The sequence below is a fragment of the Mizuhopecten yessoensis genome, unplaced genomic scaffold, assembly GCF_002113885.1.
Source record: "Mizuhopecten yessoensis strain PY_sf001 unplaced genomic scaffold, ASM211388v2 scaffold10323, whole genome shotgun sequence".
Taxonomy (NCBI): Eukaryota; Metazoa; Mollusca; class Bivalvia; order Pectinida; family Pectinidae; genus Mizuhopecten; species Mizuhopecten yessoensis.
Genome location: NW_018408489.1, coordinates 320,868 through 334,988, shown reverse-complemented (window position 1 = coordinate 334,988; position 14,121 = coordinate 320,868). Strand labels below are relative to the sequence as shown.

Genomic DNA, 14,121 nt, shown 5'->3' with positions numbered 1-14,121 from the left:
CCCCCCTCGCCCACCCCCCTTCTCACTCTCTCTCTCTCTCTCTCTCTCTCTGAGCGTAAAAGAGAGAAAAAGATTAAAATAGAGAAATTAACTGGCAAAGTCTGACATATCGATTTTATTGTAAGCCGAATCACATTTACATATTTCTGACAATTTTCAATCTGGTAAAAAAAACCGTCAGATACCCAAATCAAAGTTGCCCCACCTTTCAAAAAATCAAAGTTATCCCTTCACATTATGATCAAATCTTGTCTATAGATAAAACTTTCTCACCATTTTGCATGTTTAAAGGATCCCTGTCCCACTACACTGTGTTTTTCCCTATATACAGTTACCTCCCCTTAACTTTCGTTTTGATATAACTGTAGCACGGTTGGGCCAGCGTAGTTCCGTTTATCATGTAGCTAAGTCGTCTACAGCCATCTGAAGTTCAGGTTCGAATCCCGTTGTACTCTCGCTTAATTTTACACTCTGAACTCTATTGTTGATTATATTTTCTTTATTTCATCTTTATTATTTCTCATAAAAGTCCCGTAACGTATGGTTTTATTTTCATAAATGATTCATCAAAGTCATAGTCATGCCGGATACGATCCTATGATATTTAACAAACCCGGACGGACGCCAGGTCTGAAGCGGTTGATAGATTTTTTTTTTTTGATAAAGATCCAACGAAACTACTTTTGCTGAAGTTACTATCGAAATTTCCTATTTGATTTGTTCCAAATATGTTTATTGGTAATACACCGGGTCACAATTGTATTGGTAGCAGTCAGTTACTTTACCTTAGTTTAAACATATTTTCAGACGAATTGTTTCTATATGTATTCCTTTGTTTCAGACCCGACCCTCTCACAGACGAATTGTTTCTCTATATATAACTGTGTTTCAGACCTGGCCCTCTCACAGACGAACGTTTTCTCCATATTTTACTTTGTTTCAAACCTGACGCTCTCACAGACGAACTGTTTCTTCATATATTACTGTGTTTCAGAACTGATCCTCTCACAGACAAACTGTTTCTCTATATATTACATTGTTTTAGACCTGGCCCTCTCACAGACGAACTGTTTCTCTGTATACTATTGTGTTTCTGACCCGACCCTCTCACAGACGAACTGTTTCTCAATATATAACTGTGTTTCAGACCTGATCCTCTCACAGACGAACTGAATCTCTATATATTACTGTATTTCAGACCTGATCCTCTCACAGACGAACTGTTTCTCTATATTTTACTTTGTTTCAGACCTGACCCTCTCACAGACGAACTGAATCTCTATATATTACTGTATTTCAGACCTGACCCTCTCACAGACGAATTGTTTCTCTATATTTTACTTTGTTTCAGACCTGACCCTCTCACAGACGAATTGTTTCTCTATATTTTACTTTGTTTCAGACCTGACCCTCTCACAGACGAATTGTTTCTCTATATTTTACTTTGTTTCAGACCTGACCCTCTCACAGACGAATTGTTTCTCTATATTTTACTTTGTTTCAGACCTGACCCTCTCACAGACGAATTGTTTCTCTATATTTTACTTTGTTTCAGACCTGACCCTCTCACAGACGAATTGTTTCTCTATATTTTACTTTGTTTCAGACCTGACCCTCTCACAGACGAATTGTTTCTCTATATTTTACTTTGTTTCAGACCTGACCCTCTCACAGACGAATTGTTTCTCTATATTTTACTTTGTTTCAGACCTGACCCTCTCACAGACGAATTGTTTCTCTATATTTTACTTTGTTTCAGACCTGACCCTCTCACAGACGAACTGTTTCTCTATATTTTACTTTGTTTCAGACCTGACCCTCTCACAGACGAACTGTTTCTCTATATATTACTGTATTTCAGACCTGATCCTCTCACAGACGAATTGTTTCTCTATATTTTACTTTGTTTCAGACCTGACCCTCTCACAGACGAATTGTTTCTCTATATATTACTTTGTTTCAGACCTGGCCCTCTCACAGACGAACTGTTTCTCTATATATTACTTTGTTTCAGACCTGGCCCTCTCACAGAACAGTGGTACAAGTGAAGACAATAATATGGTTCGGTTCATGGGCAACGGAGCGTATATCTTTTACAACCTAACTGCATGGGGTCAAAAACATCAGTCAATGCTTCTTGAGGCTCAAATTGAGAACTTCTCTTTCAAATTCATCACCAGTGAACGAGATGGCCTGATCTGGATTGACGACCGCAGCACAGAACAACTGTATATCGGTCTAGTAGTAAGTAGAATTAATCTTTGATTTTAGTATTAGAAGTTGCCCTCGAAAACGAATCCAATGTTTTATCATTCATTTCTTGTGCGGATATCACGTATGTATCGTCAATTCATTCATAAAATTCATCACGTCTTCTGAAGGAAGTAACCAAGTCATTTCCAAAGGCGATAACAGTTATCTCATTGGTAATTCTTTAGTATGTATGGTCTACAGTCACCCAACGAGACACAATTGTGGACGTCATCAGCAGTACATATGGGTGGAGTTAATCAACGCTTATGCAAATTTCAGGCTGTTACTTTTATTTAACCGATCTCACGTGAACCGTTTTGATAATGAAATTTCTAAACGTTGATCATACTAATATGTGAAATAACTGTAAATGTAAGGAAAGTTTTTCTATTTTGGTCAGGTTATGAGGCGAAAACTACAGCTGAGTACTGGTGAATTTTACAACGTACTCAACTAAAATTATAATCTCGTCACCTGACCAGAATAAAGGGCTATTCCTTAAATAAACGATATAACTTTCCATATCGATTCCTGTTTAACCCGAAATTCTGTCTATAGTGTTATTGCAATTTTGTCCTGGTATATCCTTTCCTCAATTACATTATTTCAACACTGTTTAATCCGGACCCTTTCTACTGCGGAAACCGGTATTGGTTTCACCAATTTTGTTCCGTAAACCGCTCCTTATACACCCTGCTAATAGCGGTCTCTCTATGTTCCCCGAAAGGTCATCCTTCCAGTAGTCTTTTTTACGTGTTAAAAATCTGTTGATATTTACTGAGATATTCACTTTGAATATTTTCTTTATTTTCTGTTCTTACATCAGTACAATATTTCTACTCGGCACATAAACATATTTACAACAGAAAATTAACATTACTGAATATTACCCAAAACACACACGCATACACTACACGCATGCATCTTGCACACAGGCCTAGGGGAGGCCGTCCTGAAATGATCATAGCTGTTGATAGGACGTTAAGCAATACCTAACCAAACCAAACCAAACCAAAAGTTCAAGGATTGCAATCTCGTCTTCGTTTTCGATGATTACGTGCATCCCGCATCCATATCGAGGCCTCATACTATAATATTTTCATTCTAACATTTCTTTCAAGGATGGCGATCTCGTCTTCGTTTTCGATGATCACGTACGTCCTGCATCCATATCGAGGCTCCATACTAGTACTGACGTCACGGATTTCACATGGCATTCCTTCGAAATTAAACGAAGTAATCGAAATGTAAGTTTATTAACACCACTTTTAGCAGAAATATTCTTTCATAACTGTGTTGATTGTTTTAAAACACAAAACATGATGTATTACCACTTTAAATGACGTAGCAGAATCCCTCTGTGCGAGATGTATCGACCGTAGAGTCAATTCGTTACAATGACAACAATTTGGATCTTAAAGAAGGCGGGTTTTATTACAGCAAAGATTGTAAATCAATTTGTAAATGAGTGATCTAGACGAAAGTAGATCTTTAAGTTCGTCGTATTATACCAATGCATACCAGGGTTAAAATGTTAGAGTTTGTTTGTCCACAAAATTAATAAATACCCAAAAACATCGGGTAGCAAATATGACATCAATTACGTTGATTTGTTTTCAAGATTTAATTAAAAACATGTTAAACCGTAATATTACAATATTTTATCTTAAATTCAGTCTAGTTAAGCATTATGAATGTACATCCTGTGTATCTGGTACCACTTACGATATCCGAGTTATTTTTACTTGTAGCTTCGGTTCTTCGTGGACGAGCGGATGATAACAGAGGTCAACATGCACAAGGAAATCCAGTTCATCACATCCAGCAACATCTACCTGGGCGGGGCTCCAAACATGACGTCACTTACTGGTGGGAGGATCACTTCCTCGTTTAACGGTGCTTTGTACCTAGTAAGTAGGAATTGGCAGGAATATGTCCCAAAGGGGGTGGGCTCTGCTGGTCGAACCTTGTAGCTGAAATGTGTTCCGGCATGGCGAACTAGTTTAAGAATAAAAAATCTGATGTAGCGAATAGTGTGTAATCTTCAACATAGATATTTTTATTTTATTTTTTATTTGGAAAACGAGAATATATATATCCATGAAAAGTTGTCCGCAATGTCGCTACAGATTTAATAGAATACTATGAAGCGTTGGCTAAATATACTCAAAAGTAGTAGCTTTATAACTGAGATATAATTATATAACATGTATTCACATTTACATTGAACAGCCCTTTATTAAAACCTATATGTACCAACCAAAACGTTGTTATAAGCCGATACGGAGTAGCAGGACATAGCTGTCTTCGTTGTTGCATCTTCGTAAGCTGGGCATCAATAGGAATGCTTCGACGGAATTATATTGCATATTATCGTCGATGTTGTAAAGAGAAACATTAACATAAATATTCAGCGAAATTTTACTTTATGCTTTTGCGCAATCCATAATGAGGGCGAAATCCTCATTGCGTCGAACATTATTAAACAATATAATAGGCACAGTAATCAAATGCAAAGGGCAACATTAGCAATGGAGGAATATAGATTTTCCTGGACTAGGGCGAAATTAACACTGGGAGTTTATAGATTCTACAAGTGTAGGGCGAAATTACCACTGGGAGTTTATAGATTCTACTAGTGTAGGGCGAAATTAACACTGGGAGTTTATAGATTCTACTAGTGTAGGGTGAAATTAACACTGGGTGTTTATAGATTCTACTAGTGCAGGGCGAAATTAACACTGGGAATATATAGATTCTACAAGTGTAGGGCGAAATTAACACTGGGAGTTTATAGATTCTACAAGTGTAGGGCGAAATTAACACTGGGAGTATATAGATTCTACAAGTGTAGGGCGAAATTAACACTGAGAGGTTATAGATTCTACTAGTGTAGGGCGAAATTAACACTGGGAATATATAGATTCTACTAGTGTAGGGCGAAATTAACACTGGGAGTGTATAGATTCTACAAGTGTAGGGCGAAATTAACACTGAGAGGTTATAGATTCTACTAGTGTAGGGCGAAATTAACACTGGGAATATATAGATTCTACAAGTGTAGGGCGAAATTAACACTGAGAGTTTATAGATTCTACTAGTGTAGGGCGAAATTAACACTGGGAGTGTATAGATTCTACAAGTGTAGGGCGAAATTAACACTGAGAGTTTATAGATTCTACTAGTGTAGGGCGAAATTAACACTGGGAGATTATAGGTTCTACAAGTGTAGGGCGAAATTAACACTGGGAGTATATAGATTCTACAAGTGTAGGGCGAAATTACCACTGGGAATTTATAGATTCTACTAGTGTAGGGCGAAATTAACACTGGGAATATATAGATTCTACTAGTGTAGGGCGATTTTAACACTGGGAGTTTATAGATTCTACAAGTGTAGGGCGAAATTACCACTGGGAGTTTATAGATTCTACAAGTGTAGGGCGAAATTAACACTGGGAGTTTATAGATTCTACTAGTGTAGGGCGAAATTAACACTGGGAGTTTATAGATTCTACAAGTGTAGGGCGAAATTACCACTGGGAGTTTATAGATTCTACAAGTGTAGGGCGAAATTAACACTGGGAGTTTATAGATTCTACAAGTGTAGGGCGAAATTAACACTGGGAGTTTATAGATTCTACTAGTGTAGGGCGAAATTAACACTGGGAGTTTATAGATTCTACTAGTGTAGGGCGAAATTAACACTGGGAGTTTATAGATTCTACAAGTGTAGGGCGAAATTAACACTGGGAGTTTATAGATGCTACTAGTGTAGGGCGAAATTAACACTGGGAGTTTATAGATTCTACAAGTGTAGGGCGAAATTAACACTGGGAGTGTATAGATTCTACTAGTGTAGGGCGAAATTAACACTGGGAGTTTATAGATTCTACTAGTGTAGGGCGAAATTAACACTGGGAGATTATAGATTCTACTAGTGTAGGGCAAAATTAACACTGGGATTGTATAGATTCTACTAGTGTAGGGCGAAATTAACACTGGGAGTTTATAGATTCTACTAGTGTAGGGCGAAATTAACACTGGGAGATTATAGATTCTACTAGTGTAGGGCAAAATTAACACTGAGAGTTTATAGATTCTACAAGTGTAGGGCGAAATAACCACTGGGAGTTTATGAATTTTACTGTCGTAGGGAGACATTAAAACTGAGAGAATATATGTTTTAATGGCGTAGGGCGAAATTTTCCAGATATACAGTAACTCGATTACCTGCATACGATACATACATATCTTTATTTTTCAAGCATCAATCATATATTATACTGTTACCTAAATTCTCTTTTTTTATTTGTTTGTGTTAGGCTGTGTATGTGAAAACCGTATCTACGAAACTCATAAAAGTCAGCCTTTTTCACTACATCAACACAGGAGGAGACAAACATGGCGATATCACAGTATTGAAGTATGGTCAGAACCTCACAGGCACACATTCGACAACGTCATCAGATCCGGTGTACATCATCGACGTCATCGCTCTCAGATCCACTTCGGTGCACATTCCCGGATGGCTAGACCTCCGTAGAGGTGGAAGTTTTGGATTTCGCTTCCGAACCTTCGACTCGGACGCCATTATTCTTTTCAGCGAACGATTGATGAGCCGTCAGTTTTTAATATTTATTTCACTAGAATTAGTGGATGGCCGACTATACTTTGTCTACAACTTAGACGTTAGTGTGAAAAGAGTGGAAATCCCTGGGACTAATTTAGGCAATGGCAACTGGCATGACGTCAGATTCGATTTCCGGCCAGGCAGTGTCGTTGTACATTTGGACCAACAGGACAAAACTGTGCAGTTTCTGTCGTCAGAACAGAGCCAGTTATTGTTTAATAGAGGGCTTTATATTGCCGGTCTCCCGCCCCAGCGGGACTTCCCAGGGTTCCTCTGGTCTAAACGTGGTTACAACGGCTGTTTCAGCAACTTAAAGATTGATGCAAATAGTAAGTATAATTAGAAAGATGACGTCACAATGACACAAGGGTACGAAATTTGTAGAGTTTTGGAAATGTCTATTTCACTTGAAATTTACAATGATGATTTATCTGATTAAATATAATTTTTCAAGTAAAAACGTATACCAATAGTTTTGTTCCTTAATTCTGAGCCCCTGAGATGTGACGTCATATTGATAACCAGACTTATCTCTTTAGAGTGGTGGCACGATTCATAATAACCACATTTTTTTTTTTGAAACTAACTAGTGCTCCTCCAATTTTAGAAACTCGTGTACTTAACGAGGGTTTTGCGCATCTCTCCTTCTATTTCAACAGTACTTAACACCATTATGCCCAAGCACCACCAAGGCGTCCTATCAGGACGAAACAGCTTTATGGTGCAGTGTTAATTAATTTTTGGCATACTGCATCTATTACAAAATTTTGTCGGTGCATTGTCACGTGCGTGTCTTACGTTCATCTAAGAAAACGAATTCTTTTCCGTAACACAGCATATTTGTTTTATTCAATATTAGTTTCTAGCGTACAGTTCTTTATGAAAATACGAATGTTGTTGTTTTTTAAATACTCCGCGTTGAATTACAGCCACCAGTATACGAGAATCAGTACCCGTCAGTGACCAACCCGGCCTCAGTACAACATGTCAGCTGTCGTCTCACTGTACCGTTAGCTCCTGTTCCCACGGGACTTGTCGGGAGGGCATGGATAGGTTTGTCTGTGACTGTGAGGGATCCGGCTACCAGGGAATTACCTGTGGTAATGGTAAGTCAGGTCTCCGTTAGAGGTCGACCCAATGTCAAATTATACGTTACTTCGAAAACTGTTATGGGATTTGTTTTAAATCCTCCAACAGAAATCACTTGAGCTTGTTTCTGTTTTGACACGTAAAAAGAGACGAACCATGTAAAATATAGGATCTGGTGTAAAAAAAAGCAAAAACAATGTAGTAATGTAGCGATTAGCTGAATTTTGCACGTCTTGCAGTCGCTTCGATTGGTCGATTCCTTGATGTTTCATTATTTTACAGTAGCTGCCATTGGTCGATTTTGTTGTGTTTTTATATATTACAGTGGCTCCAATTGGTCGATTTCGTTTTTTGATATATTACAATGACTTTCATTGGTCAATTTCGTGGTTTTGATATGTTACAGTGGCTCCCATTGGTCGATTTCGTGGTGACACCTATGTGACGTATAGTTACAATTCACCGTATGTGTCCGGTATCAACGACTTCAGTTTGAGGTTCAACACCATGATGCCAAATACGTTCTTGTTTCAAACCGAGGCTAATAAGAGAACCGAGTACATCCGGGGGGAGATCAAAGAGGGCAGTCTGAAGATTACTGTATTTGCAGCCGGTAAAACTAAGGTTTGTCTTCCTTATTTACAAAATTATAAAAAAAATCCCGACAGTGCCATTTGTCCTATCATATGCAAATCATATTTCATTTACGTCATCTTTCCTATCTTATAGTATACTTATTACTTAATTTTCTTATCTCATTTAGATTGTGTGTTCTCTTGTACACATAATCAGCATTAAAAACCTTAATGATGACATATTGGACCAGAAATATACACGATACATTAATGAACGCCACAGCTAAATTATGTCTTTAAAAAACATTTTCAAAATTTAACACTCATTTTCTTTTATATTTATTTTCGCAATCGTTAATCGAATAACTTAATTGCGTAAAATATTCCCAGCATAAATGTCTTAAAAAAGATTTTTGAGATATATAGGATCTTTTATGAGTTTCCATTTCAAATGAGATTTATGAAACGAGTCTAAGAATGTTTCAATTAAGCGAGCCTCTGGCGATCTAAAATTAAAACAAAAATGTGACGAGTTTCATCAATTTCATATGAAATGAAAACGAATGTAATATCGTTTTTATCACATAATCAAGATTTGTGGTATTTATTCGTGTAAAACGACAATTTTCATCCAACCTTGAAATGTAAAAAGCCGCCATTTTGACTCCAATGCGTAAGTCTATGCCGTCATGTACTTGTCCTAGGTGTGACGTCACAACTGAAACAGTTGAAACTTACAACCAATCACAGGGCTGATAGGTCATATAACATGGGTTAATACGCATACAAATATGACTAATAGAATCTATCGCTACTGGTTGTGTAAGATAGAGAAATCTCAACCCTCGGACTAATTTTTTTTGTCCAGAATTCGGCAAGCCTCGTTCTGGACAAAAAATCTTAGTCCTCGGGTTGAGATTCCTCTATCTTACACAACCAGTAGCAATTGATTATTTTTCTCCCATATCTAGCAGTATTTTAATGTGAAATAAAGGTAAACATGGACCCAAAACACATACAGGCAATTTGTTCATGGATTGTTGCCGTGACGTCATTGAATTGTTGAAGTGACGTCATGCCATTGTTATGAATAGGGGAATCCCCCCGTCTCAACCCTAGGGCGGAGACTGATAAATCTAGCACCGGCAAAACGGGAGATAAATCTGTCAGGTGTGGGAGAAATGGATATATTCACTGGATACCACTTTACAATAATGGACTTTTGTGCTGGTAAATATGATGTGATATGAACCTGAAAAGTGATATTCAACGAGAAGAAGCCGAGGTCAATGTCACGTTTCAGGTTCAAATTACATCATATTTACCAGCACAAAACCCCATACCTGTTTTATTATATGCTTCAACAATAAAATTAAGATAAAAATCAAGGTTCATCGTGTAAAATTTAGCCAGGGTTGAATCCCAATAGTTCGGAATCATAGCTTTCGAAGACATCGCCAAAGCTATTTTCTCTAAAGATAAGCATGGAGGACACGCACTGCGTGTTCAGTGGCTTTTTCGTGTTAACCGCATCTTCCTTTTGTTGTCGTCTGACAGATCGCAGTCCGGTCTAACTGCGCATGCGCTACGACAGGTTGATTGGTAGTCTCGTTCATCAAGAGTCTTGTTGTCTGCGCAAGCTACACAATCAAGCGTCTGGTTGAACGAGACTAGTTGAGGAGAATTTCCATACAGGCTATTTCTAGAAATCGATAGTTTTTGAGGACTGGTCACGTGTATAAGATCCGGCATATGTGATTGCGAGAAATGTTCAAGCATAAAATAAAGTTCATTATGTGATAAACGTTAATTTGTGGTAAACTATCCTCGGAAGATAATTATCTCACTTAATTGTACAGAATATGCAAAACTAAAAAAGTTAAGATATATTGACCTTTTTACAAATATCAGGAGTTCTACACGGGGTCTGCTCTAAACGACTTGAAGTGGCATACAATGTTCCTACGACGGCGTGGCAGGATGATTGAATTGTGGGTTGACAATCAGCGTCACGTGACAGGTAAGATTGCTTTATATAGATTGATTGATTTCTTAGAAGAGTTTGATTATCTACAGACGTATAAAATATATTCATGGCAAAACGAAAATGAGCTTATGTCAAAGGACATTGAAATCAATAACAGATTAAAGGTAATCAATTAAGTGGTTGGTTGATAGTCTGAGTGGTCGCCAACAAGTACGGGGTTCGATTCCCTAGTCGGACGAACAAGGCCAACAAGAGTAATAAAGATATTTTTAAGAACTTGTTTCATAATTGTTATAAGCTATATAAAGTATAACAGTTGAAATGTTAATTGTTATTTATTGATTTGTTGATTAATTAGCTTATTGATTGATCGGAAAATCAATTGGTTGATTTATCAATCGACTTAATGATTCGTACATTTTTCAATTAACTGAAATTCTGTTACCGGAACACATTTGAAAACTGACTTTCTGTTATCACTGACATGCCGTGTTTGTGTTACTGACCATTCATCTGGACAAATGTAAAACTGACACACTGCGTTTCTGTTACTATCAGCTGACCTGGACAGGTGTAAAACTGACACAATGTATTTCTGTAACTATCAGTTCACCTGGACAGGTGTAAAACTGACACTATGTATTTCTGTTACTCTCAGCTTACCTCTGGACAGGTGTAAAACTGACTCAATGTATTTCTATTGCTCTCAGCTTACTTGGACAGGTGAAAAACGGACACAATGTATTTCTGTTACTATCATCTTACCCGGACAGTTGTAAAACTGACACAATGTATTTCTGTTACTATCAGCTGACCTGGACAGGTGTAAAACTGACACAATGTATTTCTGTTACTATCAGTTGAGCTGAACAGGTGTAAAACTGACACAATGTATTTCTGTAACTATCAGTTCACCTGGACAGGTGTAAAACTGACACAATGTATTTCTGTTACTATCAGCTGACCTGGACAGGTTTAAAACTGACACAATGTATTTCTGTTACTTTCATCTTACCCGGACAGTTGTAAAACTGACACAATGGATTTCTGTTAATATCAGCTTACCTGGACAGGTGTAAAACTGACATAATGTATTTATTTTACTCTCAGCTTACCTGGACAGGTGAAAAACGGACACAATGTATTTCTGTTACTATCAGCTGACCTGGACAGGTTTAAAACTGACACAATGTATTTCTGTTAATATCAGCTTACCTGGACAGGTGTAAAACTGACATAATGCATTTCTTTTACTCTCAGCTTACCTGGACAGGTGTAAAACTGACACAATGCATTTCTGTTACTATCAGTTTACATGGACAGGTGTAAAACCGACATAATGTATTTCTGTTACTTTCAGCTTACATGGACAGGTATAATACTGGCACAATGTTACTCTCAGCTTACCTGGACAGGTGTAAAACTGACATAATGCATTTCTTTTACTCTCAGCTTACCTGGACAGGTGAAAAACTGACACAATGCATTTCTGTTACTATCAGTTTACATGGACAGGTGTAAAACCGACATATTGTATTTCTGTTACTTTCAGCTTACATGGACTGGTATAATACTGGCACAATGTTACTCTCAGCTTACCTGGACAGGTGTAAAACTGACACAATGCATTTCTGTTACAGGCTATCTAGACAGTGACTACCCGTCATTCACGATCGACAAAGTTAACATCGGAAATTACCGGCGGATTCAAAGCGTCCCAGGATTCCTACCGTACAGTGGCTACATGCAGAGCGTCAACATCGGCGGCGTGTACGTATTCGACGTTCTTAGGAGTCAATCAGACGTTACCATCGACTGGTTCACAAATGTGACGTCATCAAGCATTCTGAATTTTCCGGTCTTCAATCCAATCACCGTTTTATCGCAAGACGCATACCTTAGGATAGCACTTCCGGTTTCGGCGCAGAGGTTTCACGTCGTGCTTAAGTTAAGGACGGACAGATCCACCGGTGTTGTAATGGTTTGTGAGGATAGCACGGGCATGCTCCTTTATATCGAGATCGTCCTAGGTCACGTGTTGGCTGGGTTTCTGGGAAATAACAGGAAGTATTCCCGGCGAATTGCACAGCTCGTGGACAACTCCCAGTGGCACACCATCGAGGTCAGGGAACAGGAACGAGCTGTTGGACAATCAAAGTATTCCATCCGTGTCGATAATGTAATCAATAACATGAGCACATTTAATACTCCCGCGTTTAATGTCACTCAGATGTACCTAGGGGGCGTGCCGGTCAGTATGATAAAGGGAAGTAGCGCCATCGGGACGGCAATCCATTCAAAGATCGGATTTGTTGGCTGTCTTTCGTCAGTCTACGTCAATAGTCAAACACCTGATCTAAGAAGACACACCAGCAATCCAGCCATTCTCACAGGAACATGTAGTCGTACGTCAGGATTGAGTTAGTATACAGTCTTGAACAAATATGATAATGCGTAATACGTAAAATCTATTTATTCATTTGTCTGTTTCTTTCTTTCTTTATTCATTTAATTTTGTTCTCACATAAGGAAAAGAGTACAATCAAGTTAAACTACTTTATTGCTATTTTAACACTATGATGAAATATTTATTAAATGATTTTCAAAGAACTGGTCCATTTACAATACCACTTGCAATGTACTTTATTGTATTACAATGTATGAAATAGGAGGATTTGGAAACAAATATAAACAAACAGGGAAAGATAGAAATTTTATGAGTCAATTTCAGAAACTATTCACTACTGATCCTTCAATTTCCCAAAGTAGTTACGTGTAATTATAAATCGTAAATGCAGAGTATCAAAATGAAAGATAGCTGCGGGAACCGAAGCTTCTATGTCCGTTTTTTTTCTATGGTCCGATAACAATAATAAAAAAAAATCGGACATAGAAGCTTCGGTTCCCGCAGCTAAATGAAAGATAGATACCATGCCAAGGTCGATAACTCTAGGCCAGAATTTTAGTAGGTTGCTGTATCTTCACTGTATACATATAATAGAGGATCTTCTCTGTATAAACAAAACTTGCTCTGATGTAGAACTCTTCTTGGCCAGAACAAATAACTTATGTAGCGGTTCTTTTAACTTTTGTCATCGAAATAAATATAAATAAATATATATTTAATCATAACTATCAAAACGAACAAAAAATATAAAGGCAAAAAATAAATCACATTCCTCCCGTATAAATTGAGTGTTATGTATTTCCAGCGGGACAGCCGAGGCCGACGCCTGAGGCAGTGATACGTTATACCGTGCAGTTCCCGGGGATAGGTGGATACGTGTTATATCGCCTCAGTAATCTAGCCAGGCAGTACCCGGATATCATCCAACAGACACCAAACAATGAAACGTTCGCCGTCCGCTTCCGAACCCAACGCCAGGACGGCCTCATCTGGATGGAGAGACGAGCCGGACAGACGCTGTATCTTGCACTCAGGGTAAAACAACTGAAACTGTTATACATACACTGTAAAACGTGTGGAACAGGGTTGTTTGTTTGTGAAGTGTTTTATGTCTTTGCTAAACCTTAGGTCATATAGTGATATCCACAGACTACGGGTAAATATTTGATGGCTAATG

The 14,121-nt window shown here is 38.0% G+C and overlaps 1 protein-coding gene across 1 annotated transcript in view; it reads left to right on the top strand.

Annotated features, from left to right (window-relative positions):
- Window positions 1-14,121, top strand: part of LOC110460116 — a 38,122-nt gene that overhangs the window by 5,024 nt on the left and 18,977 nt on the right. Inside the window, exons 2-10 of the mRNA XM_021512849.1 lie at window positions 2,015-2,244; window positions 3,375-3,500; window positions 4,005-4,163; window positions 6,579-7,215; window positions 7,816-7,992; window positions 8,382-8,599; window positions 10,462-10,570; window positions 12,178-12,957; window positions 13,750-13,979. Coding sequence (XP_021368524.1) covers window positions 2,015-2,244; window positions 3,375-3,500; window positions 4,005-4,163; window positions 6,579-7,215; window positions 7,816-7,992; window positions 8,382-8,599; window positions 10,462-10,570; window positions 12,178-12,957; window positions 13,750-13,979 — 2,666 coding nt within the window. The remainder of the gene's footprint in view (window positions 1-2,014; window positions 2,245-3,374; window positions 3,501-4,004; window positions 4,164-6,578; window positions 7,216-7,815; window positions 7,993-8,381; window positions 8,600-10,461; window positions 10,571-12,177; window positions 12,958-13,749; window positions 13,980-14,121) is intronic.